Source organism: Lynx rufus, unplaced genomic scaffold (assembly GCF_022079265.1).
Source record: "Lynx rufus isolate CCGP_SWC_20201006 ecotype Redwood Valley unplaced genomic scaffold, mLynRuf1.p SCAF_2, whole genome shotgun sequence".
NCBI lineage: Eukaryota > Metazoa > Chordata > Mammalia > Carnivora > Felidae > Lynx > Lynx rufus.
In genome coordinates, this window is record NW_025814834.1 from 141,717,754 (window position 1) to 141,744,315 (window position 26,562).

A 26,562-nucleotide genomic window follows, 5' to 3' on the forward strand; every position below is an offset into this window, starting at 1 on the left:
CGGAGCGAAAAAAACTGCTTGGAAGGCAAAGACGACCCTGTTTTTATATGGTGTTTGTGAACACACAATCCTGAATTCTACCAGATACTCTTAAAAAGCAACTATATTAGCTCAGCCTGAACAGGGTCCCCGCTGAGATCATACATGGTTGCCAGCCAGACAGCTCCCCACTCTTTTGTGACTGGAGGGGGACGGGAAGGTAGGGGAAAGGGGTAGGGGATGCTGTCATTACTTTAATTTCACTTTTGCCTGCAGGAGGAATCTTGTCATCTTCTGGCTCCCCAAACTATTTTCAACCTGGGTGTTTTATTTCTTAGTTCCTGAAGGCTACTGGCACACAGATTAGCTCTCACTTTTCATCATCTTGACATGAAATGGAAAATCAGTTTGTGGCTATTTTCATAGCCTGTGATTTACTCCCGTTCTTGTATCCATCTCCCCTTCGTGTTCTTTGTTTGGACATATTTTTATCTCCTGTGTCTGTGGCCTTTTGTTCTGCTGGGATTTTCATGATCCTTCTTCCTTCACCTGCCTCCTCCCCATTCCCGCAAACCCCCAGAGCCCTGTTGGGCCTTCGTTCTCTCTTGGTCCCCAGTTCCTTGCCCTGCCCCTTTTTTGCACTTGCTGCTTCTTGCCCGGCTGCCTGTCTCTCCCGTCCCTGTCTGTTCCACACACTGCTGGTGCCACCTTCTCTACTTCTCCGTGTCTTCTAGGTCCATCTCATGTACCTACAGGGCTCCCTCGGTAGTGGCCCACGATACAGCTGAGAACAAGCAGACATGCTGAACCCACCCGTAACCACTCTTGTAGACGAATGGATTACCCGCCAAATTGTTAGGCATACATGTGTTTTTACGCCAGCGGATGCCAGGGCTTCCAGTTTCCTGGCCGCCATGCAGAAGCATGAATTGGAACCTGGAAATAGAACATTCGACGAGAAGCACTAAAGTGGAATTTTAAGAAACCATGGGCTTTTCTGTCAGACATAGATTGAAGTTTCTGTTCTTTCGCTTATTAGCTTTGTGGCCTTGGGCAAATTCATTCATTCATTTAACAGATATTTATTGAGCACCTATGATGTACCTTGTTTAGTTTTTAGGGAGCCAGTTAATAGCCCTCTGTCTTCCCCTTTTATGTTCATAACCAATTGAGAAATAAGACCTAGAGAGGAAAATATTAGCTTTATCGAGTGATGAAAGCCAGATTGGAGGGTGTGGCTTTGATGTGCAGCCACCCTAGGTTTACTAATCTTCTCCCCTGAATTAGACTGCAGGCCTGCCTCTCTTCTCTACCCAGCACACTAGCCAGTGTAGAGGGTGGGTGTGGAAGAAGGGCTAGCGGGAAGAGAGTGAAAAGGCCCATGGGCTTGGCAGGCCTGAGCATTCTTAGTCTGTTCTCCTAAACTCACTGCTCAGGCAAGCCTGGCAGTCCTCCTCCCCAGGGAAGGGTTGAGTGAGAAGGCTGAGAAAAAGGCACTTTACTCTCCCATCCAGGGAAACAGGAGGGGTGAGTTTTCCCTCTTAACTGTAAGCATTACACTTAATCAGTGATTGCCATAGTAAGCAAGATTAATATTGCTGCTGTGTTTCTTCACCTGTAGAATACAGACAATCATACCTATCTCTTACTGTGGCCGTGGGGACTAGAATGACATGAGATACTATTTACAAAGAATATGAGTCCCTGTAAACTGTCCTGCTTTGGTCAGGACCAGCCTGAAGTACAAATGGTCATTCAGGAATCTGATACGTCTTTGTTGCCCTCTCTCTCTTCTCTTTCTGAGCCCTAATTTGGTCATTTCTCCCCTCCTCATCCCCGTTAAAAAAAAAAAAAAAATAGGAAGTGGGAATACCCGTCCTAAAGTTTTGATTTCCAATACGCACACTAGCCAAATCTTTTCTAATCCTGGCTTATGTGTTTTAGAAAAACTCATTAATTTGGACAAAGAAAGCATTTAGAACAATTAAGTCTACTTTAGAACTGCAAAACCGGTTGTACCTGAAGGGTCACTAAAGTACAATATGTAGTCACAAACAGGTATTATTATTTGTGAAATATTTGTCTTGATTCCTCACATTTATTGTTGTTATATTAACTTCAGTGATACTCGTGTGTTTCTCTTTTACCATAGAAAATAATTGAGGTGAGCCTTGAAACCACAATGATGAAGCTAAGGAGTTTTGGGAAAGATCTTTCAGGGCATTTGGACTTTATGTTCAGCAGGAACATAAAGCAGGAGTCTGTTGACGATAACTGACAACACGGTCAGGTTTGTATTTTAGGAAGAAGTCATGCAGCAGCACTTGGAGAGTGGAGTGGAGGAGCAGGAGGAAGCGAGCCTGGGAAAACAGGTGGGAGGCTCTGAGTGAGTCAGGTGAGAGGCTCACCTCAGGTAGTGGAGATCAAGGGCAGGGCCACATTGAAGAGCGTTTAGGAACAGAATTGGCAAGGTTTGGGTGAGAGGGGGAAAGAGAGCTGTATCGGATAAAAAGACTTTTTTAAAATTACAGGATTTCAAATGGTAGTCCTGCCAGAGGCCCTTTCCCAGCAGGATTAGAGGGTTAAAATGGGGAATCCAGCCCAGGAAGACAGTTGGAGCCAAAAGCAAGATGGAGTTGGCCAATAAAAGGGGTGGACCACTCCCCCAGGAGGGAGCTGGAGAAGGAACCCCCTGCCCAGCCAGAGCTGCAGGGTCTGGCATAACACAGTGATTTGCCTGTACTGACTGCAGAGAGAAGAGGAGAAAGGAAGGCAGAAAAAGTCACTCTGTTAGGGACATTTGGGGGCCACATGCTTTCGAGAATGTGAGGATGTTATAAACTCTCCTCACTCTTGCATAATTATGTCTACCCAGTTTTGTTTTGTTTTTTTCAAACACAGATCTAGCAAAAGTACTTCATTAGATACGTTGCTAGATGTTATTTGTATTGTGGACTGTATCTTTATCTCTGGGGTTTTTTTAATTGGATTCTCCTTTTGCCTTAAATTGCCTGGGTTAGAAAGAATTCAGTCCCTGCGACAAGCTCTCTCCTTGTAGTCTGTTTTTATAGGATGCTGCAAGAACTCTTAGATTTTAAAAACAAAGATCTAAAAACTGAAAAAAGATCAGTGAATACTCTTGCAAAGTGGAAGGGGAAGGAGAGGGGAATGATTTTATGGCTTTAGAACAGTCCATGATGTTCTTCTCACCCTTTTATATCTATATATTGTCTAAAGGATTTTCTTGATTGAACATAGTGCTCTGGTCCCTCGTAGCAGAGCATTATTGGCATATCAATGGTGAACATATGCTTTAAATTTTAGAAGTGATTATATAAGGCAGTGAAAAACTATTTCCTCTGTTGAAAGACTAAAACTTTTCTGTTCATTTCATAGTTTTTAAAGACACTCAGTATTGGAGTGGATAGTTTTTAACTAATGACATGTTACAAAGCTTTTGTTCTTATTTATAGAAGCAGTGTACAAAGCGTTGTTGTTGTTGTTGTTGTTGTTGTTGTTGTTGTTTGAGGTATTTTGTGATGCTAAACTGCCCAGCACCACTAGAGATCCAATAGTGAATCAGCAATTTCTGCCAACTCTCCCTGAGACTTTTTTTAATGTTTATTTATTTAATTTGACACAGAGAGAAATATGTCATGTGCGCATACGTGAGCAAGTGAGGGGGGGATAGAGACAGAATCCCAAGCAGGCTCCATGCTGTCGGCACAGAGCCCAATGCAGGGCTTGATCCCACAAACCATGAAATCATGACCTGAGCCGAAACCAAGAGTAGGACTTTACCACCTGAGCCACCCAGGCGCCCCACCCCTCAAAGACTTTTTCTGTGCACCCATTTTGTGCAAAGTACATGATAGGAGCTGAATACAGTACCGTGTTTATGGATTGTAGGCTACCTGGTGGTTCACTCATCTTCCCAGGCCCCTGTGCCAAGAAAAATGCCAGGCATCATTCCAATTCCATATACATGTTAATTCACTTAATCCTTAGAACGACCCTATGAGTTAGTTACCTGCCGTTTTTTTGTTTGTTTGTTTGTTTGTTTTTTAGCCCCATTCTGTGGCTAAGAAAATAGGGGCATAAGGAAAAAAATTGACTTGCCCAAAGTTTGATGACTACTAAATGGCTGAGATAGGATTCAAACCGAAATAGTCTGAAACTGCAGCATCCATACTGTAATCATTACACCGTGCTTCCCATTCTGCTCAGGCCATAACTGTTGAATTCGTGAAGAAATTTCTTAATAAAGTCATAGCAGGTTGAGAAGCCCAGAGTGATTGGCTGGTGGTAGCTATTAGAACTGCAACGTGGGTTTTAACACACTTGATTATAATTCACATCAAATTTAAACTTCGCGTCTGTCAGGTGTGTGAGTGAGTGCCTTGCTCCAGCTCTTCTCCAGAATTCCCCTTGCCAGCATTTCCCCCAACCAAAAGTACCCCCGTTTTGTCTTTGGACCCAGCTCCTTGTTTCAAAGACTCAAGCCGCAAAGAGCTGGCAGGCGAGGCTGAATGGGCTGACAGTCAGTGGGGGCAGGAGTCAGGAATGACAATGTGGCTTGAAAGGCTGCATGGCACTCACTCTCCCTGGAAACGCTCTGTCAGACTCAGGAAGTGTGATTTAATCCTGGTGGAGATAATTCTATTTCATACCCTAGAGTGGATTTCTAACAGAATTTTATTTTCAGTCTCGCCCTGGGAAGCTTTACCAGTAAATAATTTGGAGGGCATTATATTTGCCCTGGTAGCTGAACTACACAAAATAGGGGTTTGTTCTTCTGCCAGCCTACGTCCTTTTCCCTTAAAAGGCTCTTCAGAGGGGACCTGAGAACCTGCTGCCCCGACAGAAGATGCCTGGACCGTGGCCCAGCAGTGCCCTCCGCAGGGTTTGGGGGAGGAGGGAAGACTGTAATGAAATCAAAAGAGCCACTGTTGATCTTGAAAGAACATCAGCTGTACCGATGACACAAGGATTCTTTTCCCCCGTCAGCTCTGAGACCCATCTTTTGGTATTTGTTGTGAGGCAACCCTAGGCAGAGAGACTAAGAAAAAAATAGCAAATATGCATAAGGGACTTGCTGAGTTCTAAGTGCTTTGTAGGCCTTACCCCACTTAGTCCTTATGTCGAAAGCACTGCTTGAATCCCCCTTTTGTAGATGATGAAACTGAGGCACAGAGAGGTGAAATAGTTCCCACCAGTTCACACAGGTAGGAAGTGGCAGAGCCAGGATTCACTCCCAGGCAGTGTGGCTCCAGAATCCATGCTCTCACCTCGAGTCATGCCCTTTCCTTGGACTGTCAACTGCTCGGAGACGCCATCTTGTTCGCAATTAGACAGAGACTATTGTTTCAAAAAACAGGGGCTCCATATTTGAATTAGAAAACCCAGAGGTTTGGTATTCTCTCCAGAGTGGTTGAGAATCTCTTCTTTAACAAGATTTGGCTTTGGGTCAGACAGGATATTTCTCAGATTACCTGCTAGATTAAAACCTGTCGCCCCTGCCCTTAAGATGACTCTGGCACAGCCCCGCTACTGAGGTCCCGCTTGTCCAGCGGGTCCTCCTTCCCAACAACCCAGGTTGTTATGCCAAAAAGCAAGCAGCAAACCATTCCCCACATCTGCACAGATGCTCTTTTAGCCCAGGTGAAATGGGGCCCCTTGGCAGCTAAGATGACTTTGAGTGACAGAAGAGATGCTGCCTGGACACCTGCTACCTCCCTATTTAATGTCCCTTTCTGTCCTCAGGTGCCTTCTCTGTCTCCTGTCCTTACTCTCAGAATGCTGTTAACTAATCCTTTGTAAAGCATTAACCGATAATTAAGGAGCTAACTTCAAGTCCTTTAAGATAGGTCTCCTCCCTATCTTAGGCTACTTGATTTTGAAGAGTCTAGCCAACAGAGTTCTGGCAGTTCTCTCTGCTAGTAGGAAGCTCGGACTCACTAAAAAACTCCTCCAGATGAGTCCAGCTGCACTCCTGCCCCCAAAATGGTCTTGCAGGATGAGAGAGAGGATGGCCTTTGATGGATCACAGGTAGCCACATCTCCTTCTCCCTTAGCACACACAGACCCCTTTTGCAGGAATAAATGTAGTTGGGGTGCCAACCCCTTCTTATAGTATAGAACAGAGGTTTACAAGCTATAGTTTGCACCAGAATCACATGGGAGCTTGTTTCAAATGCATATTCCAGGATTCTGGACCCAGAGATTCTGCTTTAGAAAGAATACATTTTGGGCAAGTGCCCCTGGGTGAATGTGATATGGAGGCCTGAGAAATGCTAGCATAGAGTCATCTCTCTACTTGCTGGTTTATTTTTTTAAATATAATTTATTGTCACATTGGCTTACATACAACACCAGTGCTCATCCCAACAAGTGCCCTCCTCAATGGCCATCACCCATTTTCCCCTCTCCCCCACCCCCATCCACCCTCAGTTTCTTCTCTGTATTTAAGAGTCCCTTGTGGTTTGCCTCCCTCCCTCTCTGTTTGTAACTATTTTTTCCCCTTCCCTTCCCCCATGGTCTTCTGTTAAGTTTCTCAAGATCCACATATGAGTGAAAACATATATCTGTCCTTCTCTGACTGACTTATTTCACTCAGCATAATACCTTCCAGTTCCATCCATATTGCTGCAAATGGCATGATTTCATTCTTTCTCATTGCCAAGTAGTATTCCATCGTATATATAAATCACATCTTCTTTATCCATTCATCAGTTGATGATGGACATTTAGGCTCTTTCCATAATTTGGCTATTGTTGAAAGTGCTGCTATAAACATTGGGGTACACGTGCCCCTATGCATCAGCACTCCTGTATCCCTTGGATAAATTCCTCGTAGTGCTATTGCCAGGTCATAGGGGTAGTTCTATTTTTAACTTTTTGAGGAACCTCCACACTGTTTTCAGAGTGACTGCACCAGTTTGCATTCCCACCAACAGTGCAAGAGAGTTTCTCCACATCCCTCACCAGCATCTGTAGTTTCCTGAGTTGTTCATTTTAGCCACTCTGACCAGCATGAGGTGGTATCTCAGTGTGGCTTTGATTTGTATTTCCTTGATGATAAGTGACATTGAATATCTTTTCATGTGTCTGTGGCCATCTGGATGTCTTCTTTGGAAAAGTATGTATTTATGTCTTCTGCCCATTTCTTCACTGGATTATTTGTTTTTCGGGTGTTGAGTTTGGTAAACTCTTTATAGATTTTGGATACTAACCCTTTATCCGATAGGTCATTTGCAAATATCTTTTCTCATTCTGTCAGTTGCCTTTTAGTTTTGTTGATTGTTTCCTTTGCAGTGCAGAAGTTTTTAATCTTGATGAGGTCCCAGTAGTTCATTTTTGCTTTTAGTTCCCTTGCCTTTGGAGATGTGTCGAGCAAGGAATTGCTGTGGCTGAGGTCAAAGAGGTTGTTGCCTGCTCTTTCCTCTAGGTTTTTGATGGTTTCCTGTCTCACATTTAGGTCTTTCATCCATTTTGAGTTTATTTTTGTGTATGGTATAAGTGATCTAGTTTCATTCTTCTGTATGTTGCTGTCCAGTTCTCCCAGCACCATTTGCTAAAGAGACTGTCTTTTTTCCTCTACTTTCTGGTTTAAAGGGGTCCTCTCTGAATGGAACTAGGATAAACTCATTGCTTCTCTCAGCCCCTGCTAAGGTACCTGTCTTCTGAGTCTATAATACGAGAGAGTCATTAGTGCAGTGAAACATACTTATTAACAAAACTCAGCTAAAGATTGAAGTCAATAAAAACCTCAAAAAACACCCTGATTTTGATAAATGTGTGATGGACAGTGAAAGGAAAATAACTTTTGAATACCTGAAAACAGAGTGAAGCACATGTTCTTTGGAAAACCTTGACAGCTTATTCAAGATGTAGAGTCCAGGCTTGGCTGCAGAGTACCGTGTTTAACCACAACAAAGTACAACTACTTAATGCATCTAAGTTTGTTGAATATTATCATTTTGCCTCTGTTTCATTGTCTTAGTGTCTCTCTCTCTTTTACACACACACACACACACACACACACACGCACGAACACACAACCAGAATATCGGAAACAAGTGCTTTTATGTATCCTTTTGACTCAGAATTAAAGAATCAGATAATCCCCTATAAAAATTCATAAACATTTCTTTATACATAGGTTAAAGATATTGCGGGTTTAGTTCCAGGCCACAGCAGTAAAGCAAATATCACAATAAAGCAAGTCAAATGAATTTTGTTGGTTTCCCAGTGCATATAAAAGTTCTGTTTACACTCTACTAATATCCTGCTAAGTGTGTGATAGCATTATATCTAAAAAACAAACAGTACAAATGCCTTTATTTAAATATACTTTATTGTCAGGGCGCCTGGGTGGTTCAGTTGGTTGAGCGTCCAACTTCGGCTCAGGTCATGATCTTGTGGTTTATGAGCCCAAACCCAACATCGGCCGTCTGCTGGTAGCGTGGAGCCTGTTTGGGATCCTCTGGTCCTCTCTCTCTCTGCCCCTCCTCCACGCTTTCTCTCTCTCTCTCTCTCTCTCAAAAACAAACATTTAAAAAAATAAATACACTTTATTGCTAAAAGATGCTACATCATCAGAGCTCTTAGTGAATTGTAATTTTTTTGCTGGTGGGGGGTTTTGCCTTGATGTTGACTGCTGCTCACTGATCAGGGTGATAGCTGTGGAAGCAATTTCTTAAAACAAGACAACAGTGAAGTTTGACACATTGATTGAATCTTCTTTTCATGAATGATTTCTCTGCAGCATATGAGGCTGTTTGCAAGCATTTTACCCACAGTAGAACTCCTTTCAATATTGGAATCAATCCTCTCAAACCCTGACACTGCTTTATCATGTCAGTTGATGTCATATTCTCAATCCTTTGCTGTCATTTCAGCAGTCTTCACAGCATCTTCACCAGGAGTAGATTTCATCTCAAGAAACCACTGTCTATGCTCATTCATAAACAATTTCTCATCCGTGAAAGTTTTATCATGATTACAGCCATTCAGTCTCATGTTCAGGCTCCACTTCCCATTCTAGTTCTCTTGCTATTTCTACCACACCTGCTGTTACTTCTCTCACTGAAGTCCTGAGCCCCTCCAAGCCATCCATGAGGGTGGGAATCAACTTCTTCCAAACTCCAAATCATGTTGACAATTTGACCACGAATCATGAATGTTCTTAATGTCATCTAGAATGGTGAATCCTTTCCAGAAGGTTTTTAATGGACTTTGCCCAGGTCCACCAGGGGAACCATATATCTATATCTATATGTGTTGTGTTAGGCATGAAACAACATTAATCTTGTTCTACATCTTCCAGGCTCTTGGGTGACCAGGTGCAATGTCAGTGAGTAGTAATATTTTGAAAAGAATCTTTTTTCTGATCAGGAATTCTCAACAGTGGGCTTAAAATATTCAGTAAATTATGTTATGAACAGATGTGCTGTAATCCACGCTTTGTGGTTCCATTTCTAGAGCACAAGCAGAGTGGGTTTAGCAAAATTCTTAAGAGGCCTAGGGCTTTCAGAATGATAAGTGAGCAGGGTGCCTGGGCGGCTCATCAGTGAAGTATCTGACTCTTGATTTCAGCTCAGGTCATGATCTCATGGTTCATGAGCTCAAGCCCCACGTTTGGCTCTGTGCTGCCAGTGCTGAGCCTACTTGGGATTCTGTCTCTCTCCCTCTCTCTCTGCCTCTTCCCCACTTGTGCACTCTCTCTCTTTCTTTCTCTCTCTCTCAAAATAAATAAGTAAACACTAAAAAACATATTTAAAAAAAAAATAGTAAGTGCGCATTGGCTTCAGCTTAAAGTCACCAGCTGGATCAGCTCCTAGAGAGTCTTCCTGTCCTTTGAAGCTTTGAAGCCCAGTATTTGAAGCCAGGTATCTCTAGCAGTGAAAGTCTTAGATGGCATCTTCATCCAATAGAAGGATGCTTTGTCTACATTGAAAATCTCATTTAGTGGAGCCCCCTTCATGACTTGACTTAGGTAGGTCTTCTGGATACCCTGCTACAGCTTCTACATCAGCACTTGCTGCATTACCTTGCACTTTTATTTACTGAAATGGCTTCTTCCCTTAAATCCCTTGAAACAACTCCTGCTAGAATTAATTGCTTCTCTCATTTCCTACCAGTGTTCCTATTTTAGGAAAGAGTCATTAGTGTCGCCTTCAGCCTTCTTAGAATCGAAGAGAGTTGGGGTCTGGCTCTGGATTCGGCCTTGCATTAAGAGAATGTTGTGGCTGGTTTGATCTTCTATCCAGACCACTAAAACTTTATTCATATCAGCAATAGGATTGTTTTGCTTTCTTATCATTGGTGTGTTCCCTGGAGTAGCACCTTTAATTTCCTTCAAGAACTTTTCCGTTGCATTCACAACTTGGCTAACTGTTCGGCAACTTTTGGCCTGTCTCGGCTTTCATCATGCCTTCCTCACTAAGTTTAGGTCATTTCTAGCTTTTGATTTAAAGTGAGAGACATGTGCCTCTTCCTGTCACTTGAACACTTGGAGGCTCTGGTAGGGTTATTAATTGGCCTAATTTCAACACATTGTGTCTCAGGGAACCAGAGAGGCCTGAGGAGAGGGAGAGAGATGAGGGGAACGGCTGGTTGGTGGAGCAGTCAGAACATAACACATTTATCAGTCACGTTTGCTGTTTTATATGGGTACAGTTTGTGGCACCTTACGACAATTACAATAGTGACATCAAATATCATTTGTCACAGATTGCCATAATAAATCTAATAATAATGAAAACATTTGAAATAGTGCAAGAATTACCAAGATGTGACCCGGAGACCTGAAGTGAGCAAATGCTGTTGCAAAAACAGCACTGATGGACTTGCTCGATGCAGGGCTGCCACAGACCTTCAGTTTGTTAAAAACAAAAGCAAAAACAAAAACCACTGTATCTGCGGAACATAATAAAGCAAAGTGCAGTAAAACAAGATATGCCTGTAGTGCAAAAATAATCTCTGCATAAATTATCTAAGAAGAACTGCTGACTAGATCATGAAGACTATCACTTATATAGTTAAGAGAGGGCCTTGACAGAAGTCAGGAATTATATAACTGCTCTGATCAAGCCAGTTCTTCTTGTTTAGAAAGGGTACTCCCTTTTCTTATAAAAATGTTAACCATTTTTTTCTATTTAATCTGCTGAAAGCCTTTCCTAATCCATCTGAGTCCAGTGGCATGTTCTGGTCTGCCACTTAAGTCTCTATTAAAGCTATAAAATATTAGTAACAGTTGTCAGAATTTCACCTTCAATTAAACTCCCTGAGTCCTATCTGCCCTGGAGCCCTCCTTGCCTTTAAGCCTACTTCCAGCTAATGTCGGATCTGGTTAACAGGTGCAGGGCAGAGCCAGACCAGAATGGTGGACAGGAGAGACTCGTCTTCTAGAAGCTGGGTTGGAGTCTCAGCTGTATGATCTTACATAGGTCATTTCATTTCTCTGTGCTTTAGTTTTCTTGTCCAGAACATGAGAGCAACAGCATCCTCTCCAGAGAACGATTGTGAGGTTTAAGTGAGGTAATTATGCAAAATGTCACACAGGTCCTGTGCCTGGCAATAGTAGGTGCCTGTAAAGGTCGAGGTCTTGCCCTTCTTTCTCAGGCAATAGGGAGAGGACTGAGCTAAATGACTCCCAGAGGCTGCATCTAGCACTAGCCATCTGCTTCTAGGAGAGCAAGTGAGTATAGGGTGCAGGGAAAACAAAGGAAAAAATACTGACTTACTACGATTCAAAGATCTCTGTGAAATCATTTCAGACCATGGAAAATACAGTGAAAACAAACAAACACCAAGAAGGCAGGAAATGAACGTCACCTTGACCGTTTGGTCCTGAGAACCGGAAAACTAAAAAATTCAGTTTCCTCAGCTGCTTCCAGGAAGGGTTAGGAGAACAATGTTTGATTAGCCTGACAATGATCTTTAATATTGATGCAGAGCAAGCATGGCTTAACCAGACCAAAAAAAAAAATTTAAGTGTTAATTTTACATACGTATTTACTTTTTCATGATGGAAGATCAGGGCAAGGAAATGAAACGCCAACCCAGTGTGTCCCCAACAAGCTCTGAGTTCCTTCGCCTACTCCACACTCAGAGTGGGAGGATTGGCCGTCAACATGTATAGAGTGCCCAGCTCTGTGGAGTCTTGGTCTGTACGATCCTGCTGACACGTACTGAAACTACAGTTGACCATCCTGAGTTATGGAGGGGACACTGGAGCCCAATGTCTGCATGTCTCTGCTCCCTGTTTACCTGCCACCCCTGTTGCTGAACCCAAACCTGACAGATCAGGAAGGTCGCCAGAAGGTTGGGAGTCTAGTTTCCCATGCAAGGATAAAATAGCCCTCTCCTGTTTTGAAATGAACAAGATGAGGCTTATTCATCACGTTATCAGGCTTGCTGACCGTGTTGCAGCCGCCAACTTTCACGGCCATTTGGCCACAGGCTGAGAGATACACTACTGGGGCTCTGCAGGCCCAAAGCAGGGATGCTCAAGAATCCTTCAGTTGTCTACCATCTGTGGAAATCCAGAAAATACCACTGCTGGTAATCAGGCTCCTTCCATCATTTTCTTGCACCGGCGTCACTTGTAGGGGAGCAGGCGGGGCAAAAAAACATGATTGGAAGGTAAAGACAAAAATGGATGGCTGGGTTACTCTTCTGAGGTGTCCTCTGACGGATAAGATGAATCGCGCCAGGTCAGCACTATGCCTATGACAGAGTGAGGGAAGAGCCTTGTGAACACTCTCAAGAGTTTGAAAAATGCCATAATTACACTCCTTGACTTTTGGATGGATCATGATAATAACTGCCATTTATTGAATTTTTAAAATGGGCCAAGCACTACATCAGATGCTTTTACACGTATTAGCTTATTTAATCTCCACAGTAACACTATTAAGTAGATGCCGTTTTCCTCATGTTCTGGTTTGTTTCTGGTTAATGACTCTTCCCCACCCCTGACATTCTCTCCCTACCTACTACAAGCTCCCAAGAAGAAGAATGCATTAAAGCTTATTATTTGCCTCCCCACGACACCATGAGGCCAGTGTCATCTGGCCCTGTGTGTCTTTGTTTCCAGTATTTACCACGAGAAGCCAAACCCCGAAGATAGAGTTTCACCTGGACATAACAGCTCTGTGAGATTATGATCTGTCTCAAGCTCCTGCCCCTCCCTAACCCCCCAAACCCTTTCATTAGCCCTCAGTAACTTACAGTCAGTCCACAAAATCTGCCTCTTCTTTCCTGCCTCTTGCTCTGGTGTCTCTTTTCCTCAGAAGACCACACCACTTCATCACGTATTTGCTTACAAGTCACCTCCTCCCAGCTCTTACTTGACCTCCGTATCTCCTCTTTCCTTAGCCTGCTCTGTGTTGTACGTTCACACATGCATCTGTTATTTTCTGTCTACCCACTGGAATGTACACTTTGTGAAGTCAGGGACTTTTGTTCATCAGTACATTCCTAATACCCAGAATAGTACCTGGCATGTTGTCTTTGCTCAATAAATACTTCTTGAATGAAGTAATCCATAAGTGAGGAAACTGAGCCATGGAATGGATAAGCAGTTTGTCCCTGGTCACACTGCTGTGAAACAGCCAACCCATGTCTGTGTGATCGTAAATCCCTGGCCCATAAACACCATGTTGTCCAGCCTCTTGATGGATTGTGTGAATGCAACATAAACAAGAATATTCTGACTGAACTGGAGTAATCAGTGTCAATATAGGGAACTTAACTGGAGAAGATCCCACAGGATGAAAATTTACTGTTGTTTTTTTGTTGCAATGTGCGATATTGTGATTTAGAAGAAAAGCATGTTTATGGCCATTCAGGTGACCCAAAATATATTTTTCATATATATTTGGTCTTAATCCACAGTTCCTGACTCAAAGCTCCTCTAAAGCCCTTAGAATTTCCTAAGTGATGAGAGCAGTAAAGGTTTTATTTGGAGAGCCCTTAAGATGGGGGCTGGTTGCCAGTGTAGCCAACCATGTGATTAGAGGGTTAGCACTTTAAGTGCCAACCCCCCTCCCAACCTTCAGGGAGGGGAGAGAGGCTAGAGGTACATTCAGTCACCAGTGGCCAATGATTTAGTCAATCATGACTGTGTAAGGAAGCCTCCACAAAAACCCGAGAAGACAGAGTTCAGAGAGCTTCTAGGTTAGTGAACACATGGCGATTTGGGGAGAATGGCAAGTTTCAAGAGGGCATGGAAGCTCCACGTGCCCTTTCCCCATACCTTGCCCTGTGTATCTCCTCATCTGGCTGTCGATTCATATCCCTTAACATCCTTTGTAATAAATCAGTAATCTAGCGAGTAAATGGCTTTTTCTGGGTTCTGTGAGCTATTCTAGCAAATTAATTGAACTCAAGCAAGGGATTGTGGGAACCTCTGATTTAGAGCCATTCAGGCAGAAGTACCAGTAACAACATGGGCTTGCGGTATCCTGAGTTCGAGCAGGTAGCTGGAGCCTCCAGTTTGTAGCCTGTCAGCCAGAAGCACAGGTACCATCCTGGGTGTGTGACTGGTATCTGAAGTGAAGGGTGGACTTATAGGACTGAGCCCTTTACCTTTGGAATCTGATTCTGTCTCTGTGTAGGTAGTGTCAGAATTGAGTCAAATTGTAAGACACCCGGCTGGTATCTAGATCACTGTTGGTGTGGGGAAGCCTACACACACACACACACACACACACACACACACACAAAACACACACACGTTGGAATTTGGTCCAGGAACCTAATTTACATTAGGAACAGTTTTTTTGAGTTGTCACCAAGCGAAGTACAAGTAATTGATAATTTGAGGAGCCAGCAATAAAATCAGTATCCTTACAACATGAGCACATTTGCCTAGATAAAAAAACAGTTTATTAAATTTACTTACCTTTTTAAAAGAAGATGAAAGCAAGATCATGACCTGAGTCAAAGTCAGACGCTTAGCCGACTAAGCCACCCAGGTGCCCCAGGAATGATTTTTTAATGGCAAAGAAGGAGAAATTAAAGATAGTGTAAAGGATGTCAATTTTTCATTGAAATACTGTTCATACATTTGTTGTATTAGTTTTAGGCATACATTGTAGTCATTCCATATGTCTATAAATTAAGTTGTACTTAACCACAAGTGTAGCTATCATGTGAAAGCACACAACAGTATTACTATAGGATTGACTCTATGCCATTGGCTGTACCTTGTATCCCTAGGACTTACTCATTCCGTACCTGGAAGCCGGTATCTCTCTCTCAAAGGTGTCAATTCTTTATCTAACCTAAGTATTTTGGTGGTAAACACAATTACCTCTTGTTCAGCATGTGTAAATTGGCGGTCTAGTTTTCTGTGAACACTGCTTAAAGCATCATTACAAATGATGTCATTACATTAATAAGTTCGGTTTCATTCTTCACTCACAAAAAAAAAAGAAGAAAATGAAAGCTATACCTGTGTCAAGAGAAGCTAGGAAGTATCCAGGTAGACTATAGCACGTTCATGCTGCAAAGCAGCGAATGCCTATGTAGCACATGGAATGGAAGCAGTGATGGAATTGGAAAAGTAGACCTCAGAATGCTACATACACAATGATGACAACTCTGAAAATTCTGTGTGTTAGCAGTGGAATTGTAAGAGACCTTAAAGTTCATAAATAGCTGTTGATTCTAGTGTTTAGGATTCATTTGGTTATTTCACATTATTTTTGATATTTAGATGTTTCTGTTTAACTGTTAATACTCAGATGATCAAATATCCATAAAAAAGAAGAAATGCAATGTACCACATTGTGAGCCAAGGAATACGTCATCCCATCTGCTACTCATCCTTTTCCTTCCTGCCGTCCACTTCCACTGGTCGTGGACACTCAGCACTGCCTTTCCTCAGGCTTCACCCGAGCTTTCTGGTCCCCTGACTAACCTCTACATGTTACAGACCACCTGCTCTCCAACTGCATTTTCTTCCTCCCTCCCTTGATTATTCACAGATGCTTCTCCCTCCAGTTTTCAGAGCTGTTTCCTCACTGCTCTTGCCCTCCTCCTCTGTGGCTGAGGTCTTTCACCTCCCCTTCCCATACTGGAGTACTTGCTCACCTGGCCCTTCCTGTGGCATTGCCCTCATCCATGTCCCACTGTGTCTGCTCCCTGTGCTTCGGTGCTCTTAGCCCTGCCAGCGCAAATGTTGTTTCTGCCCTGACATGATCCATTCCTCGTCTGACTCTGCATTTGCTACTCTGCGTCTTTGTTCTTCCCATACCAGTACAGATTCTTGGTAAATATACTCTGGCTGGGGCACCTGGGTGGTTCAGTCGGTTAAGCATCTGAAACTTGGTTTCGGCTCAGGTCATGATTTCACAGTTCAGGGGTTCGAGCCCCACATCAGGCTCTGCACTGATGGTGCAGAGCCTGCTTGGGATTTTCTGTCTCCTCTCTTTCTGCCTCTCTCTCTCTCAAAATAAGTAAACTTAAAAAAAATTTTTTTTGAATCCACTCTGGCTAATTGAAATAGGAAAAGAATTTAGTGAAAGGCTATTGAAAGCTAAAATTATGTGATTTATAAGAAATATATTATTTGGTCATTTGAATGAATGAATGAAATGAATATATTTCTCATATGTATTTAGTCTTGGTCCAAGATTTCCAGCTCAAGGCTCCTAAAACCCTTGGAATTTCCTGTGATAGGGCAATGAATGAGTCTTGTGTTACAGTAATGAAGGTGACTTTCGGGTCCTAGTTGCCAGGAGGACCAACCCTGTGATTAGAAGGTTGGAACTTTCAAGTTCCCCCCCAAACCCCATCTCGGGGGAGGGAAGAAGGGCTGGAGGTTGAATCAGCCAACGGCCAGTGACTTAGTCATGACTATATAGTAAAATCCCCATAAACACCCAAAAGGACTGGGTTCAGAGAACTTCTGGGTTGGTGGACACTTGGAGATTGGGGACAGTGTCGTGCTATACCTCCCCCTTCCTCTGACTATTCACGTCCTTTAATAAATTGGTAAACATAAATGTTTCCCTGAGTTCTGTGAGCTGCTCTAGGAAATTAAAAGAACCTACCGAGGAAGTCATTCTAACTTCCAGGCTATAGCCTGTCAATCAGAAATACAGGTTTAATAGCCTGGGGCTTGTGACTGGTGTCTGAAGTAGGGAGTGAGGAGCATTCTCCTAGGACTGGTCCTTAAACTTGTGAATGCTGGTACTATCCCCAGATAACGTCAAAATTGAGTTGCATTCTCAGTCATGCTGCTGATATCCGAGAATTGCTTGGTACTGTGTGTAGGGACACCATCCACACTCCTCCCCCCTCCACACACACACACACACACACACACACACACACACACACACACACTTTGGAATTGGGTCTGGGAACCTTAAAAGAAGAGCTCTCAGAATTACCGAGAAAGCCAGTGAGGTTGGACTAGAAAACATGGAGGGACAAGATGGGAGCAGAACAGTTAGGGCCATGGCCAAAATTCCATGGCCACAGACCTGGTTTGGGAAGACACTTCTGCCACTACTACTGGAGAGTGAACACTGTACCTGCCACTGCGAGTACTGGACAGGAGTCTCTTCAATGGCACCTTTGTCACAGAAACCGTTTCTTCTCCAGAGTGGCTTTTCTACACCCCTGGCTTTTGGTCGGATCTAGACAGAAACATCTGGCCAAGTCACTGGCCCGTCCACGAGCTGCTGAGGGGACCTAGAAAGGAGTCTCACTTAGGCCATGAGAGCTGGGCTCTGCTTGCTGCCACAGTTCATACGGTAGGAAATTGTTCAAACAGATTCTAGGCAGGAACAAAACCCAAAACACCACATGGCCCATTCCCAATTCATGACAGTTGTTTTAATAAACTTTCTGCAACTTCCTTAAGTCCTTGAAGCTGTTTCTTCTAACCTCTCCCTCAGCAAGAACTCTGGAACATAGTTCAATCCAAAATTAAAACATTAAGGGTCACAGATATCTATACAAAGACATCAAACAGCATGATTTAGAACAGAAAGAAAAGGAGTCAATCTAAATTTCTAACAGGGAAGAGTTAATTGAATTATGAGCTAGCCATAGAATTAAATATAGGCAGTCATTAAAAATCATGGAATTTTAAAGACTTTTTATAACACACAAAACTATAGCTAACCAGAATTCTACAATATTTATATATAAGCTCTCACAATTATGTATGTGCATATGTGATCCTATTTTCTAGTAAAATATAAATGTTTATATAAAGACATTCACTGAAAGAGAATACACCAAAATTTAACAGATTGATGAGATTGGAAAGGTTACTTTTTTTCTTTATGCTTTTCGTGGTTTACACAATGAGCTGAAAATTATTAGCATTTAAAAGAAAATCCACTGGGAGCAAACTTCCAGTGGCATCATTCTTATCCTTTGTTGTGTTCTCAAAAAATACAATTTTTCCCAAACCAACCTCAAAAATACTCAGAATTCTAACTCTTTTCTCCTGGTGTTGAAAGAACTCACTCTTTTCTGTAGAGTAAGTTCCTCCCTCACCACCAGTTCCACTGATCTTTATGTTCACATATAGATCATTCATTCCATTCTATAAACCTTTTCCCCAGCCTGCTTCATTCACCCAGCTCCTACTGGAGCTCTCTTCCCCTTTGGGCTCACTCTTCTCCTGCCCTGTATTTTAGCCCAAAGATTCACTGGAATAGCTATCCCTGAGGTTTCCATTACTCTTCTCTTGGCCAAATCTGATGATCTTTATCTTTGTAGCTTTCTTGGCTATAAGAAACATTGATTCGTTATCTTTGACACACTTTGGGTCATAGGCTAAGTCAGGTGACCTTGTGGGTTTCTTATTTTTCTAAAATAAGAAGATGCGCTCTTAAGCACTTTATCTGACTTTGCTTCCTGTTAAGCCTTATATCTATGACGTTTTTCTCCCTGTGTCTCTGGACTATTCCTCCACCTCAGTGTTTGCTCCCTCCCGCATCTTCCCCATTTACCTGTCTACAAAGTGAAACCAGTATCCTAATAAACAGGACTGTTGATTTTGAAACCTGTGACCTCCACAGAGACTACCTGCTTAAGCCAGCTCAGCTTTGACAGTGGCCTCTAGTTCTCCAGCTTTATCCATGACCCTGGAAGCTCTGCAGAACCTTCCCTGCAGCTCTGTCCCTGCCGTTCACGAGCTGTCTCCAGCCTCCACCTCCACCAGCAAGAAGCCGTTTGAAAGCCTAGCTTTCAGGCAGGTACCTCAGAGTCAGACTCTGCTTTTCTGCCCATTCCCTGCACTTGCAGCCCTAGTTGGGCTCCCCATCTGGCTTTTAATCTCTCCTTCACGTGCTCCCTGTTGGATTGCTCTCAGCTTCATGGTCTCTTACCTTCAAAACAATCCAGACCCCAAAGGTCTTGGCCCACATTGTGTGTATGGAGTTCCCACTAGGCCAGAAGTTGAGTTCAGACTCCCCAAATTAACTACATTTCTTCATACATGCCAGTGTTACGTTTCAGCCAACAGGACTTGGGCCTGTGGTGACCCACATCTACAGAGCAACAATCCTTTTGTAACCATTGATCCTTGATCCAGCTCATCTACCCTCATGACTTTATATTAGCCCTGACCTCTTTCTGTTTTCTTGACCTATAACTTGTATTATCCTTAGTACATCTCTTGGATTTTCTGCTCTCAGAGAAAGTTTATTTATTGGCTCGTTAATTCATCTAGCAGGCACATATTGAACACTTAACAGTTGGCACTACAACTAGTCAGAGGCTAGTCAGGGAGTTAGACAAAATCAAGGGCTACGTCAATTAGTACACTTTTTATTACTAGTGACAGAAGTCCTGATTCATGCTGTCTTAAGTAAAAATGGAATGTATTCCCTCACATACCTGGCAAGTCTAGAGATAGATCTGGTTTCCTTCAGGCACAGCTGGATTCATGGATCATAAATGCTACCTTTGGGACCTGGCCTGTCTTCATCTCTCAGTTCTGCTCTGTTCTACTTTGTGATGGCTTCATTCTCAGGGTAGCAAGAGAAGTGTTAACAGTGCCAGGCCTACATCCTCCAAGGTTTTCGTATAGCAGAAAAGTCACTGCTCTCTCAGCAGCCCCAACAAATGTCCCGCTCCATCTTGTGGTTTTCTCACTGGATTAGGTGCTCTTCCCTGAACAAGTGACTTCTGTCAGGGGAATTTGATGCCAGGACTGGTCAGACTGGAGTCATATGTCCTCTCCTTATAGTTGGTTATGGAGTCTACCCAAGCACTTAAGTTGAGAGAGAGAGAGAAATACAGTACAATGGTTCCCTGAAGAAAAGGCAAGTGGATGTGGGATGATTTTCTAAAAAGCTGTCAGTTACAGATGAATGGATAAAGAAGGTGTGGTTTATATATACAATGGAATACTACTTGGCAATGAGAAAGAATGAAATCTGGCCATTTGCAGCACCGTGATGGAACTGGAGGGTATTATGCTCAGTGAAATAAGTCAAGCAGAGAAAGACAGATACCATATGTTTTCACTCATATGTAGATCCTGAGAAACTTAACAGAAGACAATGGGGGAGGGGAAGAGAGGAAAAAAAGTTACAGAGAGAGAAGGAGGCAAACCTTAAGAGACTCTTAAATACTGAGAACAAACTGAGGGTTGATGGGAGATGGGGGAGAGGGGAAAGTGGGTGATGGGCATTGAGGAGGGCACCTGTTGGGATGAGCACTGAGTGTTGTATGGAAACCAACTTGACAATAAATTATATTTAATATAAAAAAAGCTGTCAGTTACAGCCTTTATGTTTATGGTAAGTGTGTATGATAGAGTTACAAATGGAGTTGAGTGGAGCAAATGGAGCATTCCACTCTATATACAATGGGCAAAGGATTCCCCCCCTCCTTTACCCCTTCACTCCTTCCTTTGAGCAAAATTTAGTGAGTGCCTTTTGTTGTTCCAGGTGTAGAACATAGATGGTCCTAGAAGTTGCCCATAAGGAGCTTACAAAGTAGAAAGGAGGAAAGACAATAAAAGCAATGCCCCCATATTTCTTGAGAATGTCCATTTTAAGAAATAGAAATATGAAGAGTATTTCTGTGTTTTTTTAAAAAGACAAGATCAACCATTATATTGTTTAACATCTTTTTTACTTAAAATTCTGTTTTGTTCAATGCTTGGAATAAGTCTTTCTGATATGCTTCGTTAAACAGTGGAAACTCCACAGTCCACAGTTTTTTAATTGTCTTGCCTAGGCTTCTGTAAAATGCAGGGTCAAAACCTGTGCTTAATTAAAAGTAGCTTTCCTTCGCCAAAGTTTTCCTCAAGATGAATTTGCCATTTTTAAAAAATTTTTTTAATGTTTATTTATTTCTGAGACAGAGAGACAGAGCATGAGTGGGGGAGGGGCAGAGAGAGAGGGAGACACAGAATCCAAAGTAGGCTCCAGGCTCCGAGCTGTCAGCACAGAGCCTGATGCGGGGCTCGAACTCACAGACCGCAAGTTCATGACCTGAGCCGAAGTCAGACGCTTAACCAACTGAGCCACCCAGGTGCCCCATGCCATTTTTTTAAGTACTTGATTTATGGTTTTGTGGTTTTATCGTATCGAGGACTTTGATAGTAAGGTGCCTCAAAATAGAAATAGAGGACAGAGATAAACAAATGAATACCTTTAATTTCCACTTTTAGCTTAACAATCTCCATTTCAGATCTGTAGCAGGTTGTTAATGCATCTCCCACCAATGGCCAGTCATTTCCCTGCCTGTATACAGACATTTCCATCAGAACATTCACAGTTTGTATGTTCAGGTAGTGAAATGAACACACATGGATATGTACATTTGTTTCAAAGGCAACGAACATGAAAATATTTTTGTGACATTGAAGACCCAACAAGCAATCTTTACATTATTTTTTAGCTGTAGGTTTTATTTTGTTCAGTTCCATGGAAAAAAAGATTGAGAAATGCAACACAAATAAGCCAAGGATCAGGGAATACATTAATGCAGTGGTTCTCAACTAGAGACATTTGGCAATGCCTGGAGACATTCTTAATTGTCTTGCCTACTGGAATCTTGTGGGTAAAGGCCAGGGGTGCTGTTAAACATCCTACAATGTGCAGGACAGGCCACCACAATGAAAAATTATCCTGTCCAAAATGTCAGTAATGCCACTGTTGAGAAACCTTGCATCAATAGGATTTTTAGAATTCTGAACTCTGAAAGGATTCAGAACAATCTTGTAATTTAGGCATAAGACAAAACTAGAGGCGAATTAGAGTCATAGAATTAGAAGAATCCTGGAGCTGACAGGGAAAGTCATTGAGTCCACTCTCCCTGTACATATGGTAACCGAGTCCCAGGTAAAAAGTGACTGAAGCAATAGACGTCCTCCACTCCTCAACATGCGATCAGGCAACTTGCCAAATCTCTCTGTGCCTCAGTTTCCTATTCTGCAAAAAGGGACAATAAAACTTGCCTCAAATGATTGCTGTGAGGAGTAATTAAAATAATGTGTGTGGACTGTTTAGTACAGTACCTGGCCACAGTGAGTTGTTGATAAAGAGTGGCAGTGAGAGCCTAGGTGGTGATTCTCGTTACTGTCCCAACAGTAAAGAGACAGTAATTGAACCCTGTTCAGTTCAACACTGTTGAACAGGGTTGTACCCTGTTCCCGACTCTCAGTCCCATGTTCTTTCTATTACAGTGTCTTCAGGGTCTGTGAAGAAAAAGTTATAAGGGCAACTCAATAGGGATCAAAGAAGATTGGTCTGGAGAGCAGCTTAGTAGCTGGTAATTCAAGAAAAACTAAACAAAAACTCTTCATAAAGACAGGGGGTAGGTAGGTAGCCACTTTAAGGAAGGCATAAAAAAGATTGGTTCCCACCTGAAACAGGCTACCTTCTCTCTTCCCAAAGTCCTGTGGATGGTGTGTCAGGTGGGCTTGCCTCCAGGAAGGGCGGAGCCTAGATCAGATAACTTATCAAACCCTGAGAGCCCTGACCGAGTCTTACAGCCCTGGCAGAATGTCCGTCCAGTCCATCGTCTATCGGGACAGTCTGAAATGCCGAGATGGTCAGACAGTATATCTGGAGACCCTTTCAACTCTAAGATTCTCCGATGTCTGATAAGTTTTGTGGACTATGTGCTGGAAAGATCATGTGACATGGTAGATAATGCCCAGCAGGCACGTGTAGACAGCCACAAATCTCCTGTTTTATGATTTGTGGAGTAAAAAAAAAAATGCTTTATTAGGCTTTGCTAAGTAAATACGGGCACATGATTACAATGTTGTGCAAAACAATTTTTCTCAGAAAATAATAATAAATTATCTTACCGACAATTCCATGAAATAGGCTTCCTCTCATTTTCTTAAAAGTCTTCTAAAAAGTCTTTGCAGTTGCTCTAGGAGTTGGATTTCTGTTTCTCTTGTTGCTTTTGCCAAATAACAATTGTTATTTCTAAATTGTTTTTAACCGGTGGCTTTTTATAAAAATTAGCAAAATTCAAAAGCATCAAAATCTCTGGACCACAAACACAGATTAAATTCTCATGGGGGGAAAAAAAACCTCATTCATTTAGTAGCCTTCTCTCAAACATCCCATTTGTTGGCCTGGACTCCTAAAATGATTATATATACCCCACAAAAATACCCTACGTAGTCAGTTAAAGACATTTTCTTCTACATCTTACATGTCAATGCTCCAACCGTTATAAAGATTATTTTAGAAAATCAACAAGAACAAGTTGGTACATGAGAAAATAGTGACTCATAGCCGACTTTATCTGTCTTCTGTGTATTTGTGTGACCTGCAAGCAATTGGAGAAGAGCAACACAACACAGTGGATCCTGGCTGAGCATCAGGCACTGTGCTAGACACCCTGTGGTAGCAGAGAAGTTAAGTTGTTTGCCTGGAGCCACACAGCTGGTAAGCAGGAGAGCCAGCACGGAGCCCTGTCTACTCCTATGTGCATGGGGTTTGCTGCACACTAGATCTTGACAAGGAATAATTCAAGGCTTAGAATAATAAAAAGTCTCCTCTAAGATGTGACTGTTTTTAACTTTAAATGCCTCATTTAGATTAGTATTCTGTATGTTAATTTGACCTTCAACTTTTTTTTTTTTAAGGTGTTGTGTAATGGACCAGGAACGTGTGTTCCTGTCTGCGTATCTGCCCTTCTCCTTGGGATACTAGGAATAAAGAAAGTGATCATTGTCTATGTTGAAAGCATCTGCCGAGTAGAACATTTATCCCTGTCCGGAAAGATTCTGTTTCACCTCTCCGATTACTTCATTGTTCAGTGGCCGGCTCTTAAGGAGAAGTATCCCAAGTCTGTGTACCTCGGGCGAATTGTCTGACAAATGGCAACTTTCTTCTCTAGAATTTTGCAGTCAACCATATTTATCATAATTGGGGGAGAGAAAAACTACATGTTTATTATAAAGGTTTCTGAAGGTCCTGAGAATTATTGGTGGTGAGGAGTAAAAAATGTGTAACTCAGTAAAGAAACTGAGGGTGCTCTTATAAAACAAACGTGTATAAATCATTAAGTATTTATGCTTCTGTGCACCGAATTTCTTTTCTTTTCTGTCACTACCTGCAAGTTATCTGCTGACTTGACTTAGCAATATTTTTCCTACAACTAAATATAGAATTAGTATGATTAGTAACATTTCCTGTTCTGCAGCTCTTTGTTTTGTTTTGTTTTGTTTACAATATTCTGCATTGTAGCAGAGAAAGATATTTCTTAGTTTTTGTTCAGATACAACAGGCTTTATTTCCTGTATGGAAGCAGTAAAGTCCCTAGTGAATCCTTTCAGTATAAAGGAAGCAGTTACATTAAATGGGCTTCATGACAATTTGCATTCCACAGGCTTCCAGAACCGTGAGCATACACTAGTACCTTTTTTTATTCTTTGGTTTTGCTTTGTGAGTAGTTGCCCTGAATCCAGAATATCTTTTGAAATGTCTTGTTTAATTGTTAAAATAAATTAAAAGGTGACTACTGTCATAGTAATAAAAACATGATTCTGTGTTTCAGGAATCCAAACTCAAAACATTTTTTTCCTTTGTATTTTGTATTTGTTTATGTTAAGTTTATTTATCTATTTAGAATGTGTGTGCAAGCAAATGAGTAGGGAAGGGGCGGGGTGGGGGTAGAGAATGAGAGAATCCAAAGCAAGCTCTACACCGTCATCCCAGAGCCCAATAAGGTTTTGAACTCACGAACTGTGAGATCATGACCGGAGCCGAAATCAAGAGTCGGACACTAAACTGAACCACCCAACCCCTGAAACTCAAAAACATTTTTACAAATGTTCAAGTGGAGGGGTGCCTGGGTGGCTCAGTCAGTTAAGCGTCCAACTTCGGCTCAGGTCATGATCTCGCGGTTCATGAGTTCGAGCCCTGCGTCAGGCTCTGTGCTGACAGCTCAGAGCCTGGAGCCTGCTTCGGATTCTGTGTCTCCCTCTCTCTCTGCCCCTCCCCCACTTGTGCTCTGTCTCTATCAAAAATAAATAAACGTAAAAAAAAAAAATTTTTTTTTAAATGTTCAATTCGGACCCCCTGGGTGGCTCACTTAGTTAAGCGTCTGACTCTTGATCTCAGCTCAGGTCTTGATTTCAGGGTTGTGAGTTCAAGCCCCACATTGGGCTACATGCTGGGCATAGAGCCTACTTAAAAAAAAAAAAAAATGCTTTAGTAAACTCACATTGTCATGGCTGTAACCGTCCCTAGCATTTTGGGATGTTTAGGCTTGGCAGAGTATATTTAAAAAAATTTTTTTTGTTTAACGTTTATTTATTATTGAGAGACACAGAGCATGAGCAGGGGAGGGGTCGAGAGATGGAGAGACACAGAATCTGAAGCAGGCTCCAGGCTCTGAGCTGTTGCAGAGCCCGACGCGGGGCTCAAACTCACAAACCGCAAATCCATGACCTGAGCTGAAGTCAGACGCTTAACCGACTAAGCCACCCAGGCACCCCTTGGCAGAGTGTAGTTTTACTAAGCATTTAGGTAAGTTCTTGCTGGCCAGGTATTCTTCTAAGCACTTGTCAAATATTGACTCATTTAATCCTAATAACAACTCAATGAGGTAGGGACTATTACTATCCCCCTTTTACAGGTGACTTGTCTAAAATCACATGACCAGAGGGGCGCCTGGGTGGCTCTGTCGGTTGGGTGTCCGACTTCGGCTCAGGTCATGATCTCGCGGTCTGTGAGTTCGAGCCCTGCGTTGGGCTTTGTGCTGACAGCTCAGAGCCTGGAGCCTGTTTCAGATTCTGTGTCTCCCTCTCTTTGACCGTCCCCCGTTCATGCTCTGTCTCTCTCTGTCTCAAAAATGAATAAACGTTAAATAAAATAAAATAAAATAAAATAAAATAAAATAAAATAAAATAAAATAAAGTAAAATCACATGACCAGATTCAAGCCTAGGGCAGCCTAGCTTGAGAGGAAAGCCAGTTTCATGGGCATGTGGCCTGTGCAGCCACATAGGGACCCACACTCAGGAGGGCCCTGAACTTGGGTTAGTACTCTGCTGTCACTCTCAAATGCATATGGGACAAAGGACCCATGTTTTATTTTGCACTGGACACCACCAGTTATTTAG

General features: G+C 42.4%; 1 protein-coding gene across 1 annotated transcript in view; it reads left to right on the forward strand.

Moving 5' to 3' along the window:
- Positions 1-24,975, forward strand: part of ALG14 (ALG14 UDP-N-acetylglucosaminyltransferase subunit) — a 101,281-nt gene extending 76,306 nt beyond the window's left edge. The window contains exon 4 of the mRNA XM_047085786.1: positions 24,080-24,975. Within this exon, the coding sequence (XP_046941742.1) occupies positions 24,080-24,310 (231 nt within the window). The 3' untranslated portion in view covers positions 24,311-24,975. The remainder of the gene's footprint in view (positions 1-24,079) is intronic.
- The last annotated feature ends 1,587 nt before the right edge of the window (positions 24,976-26,562 follow it).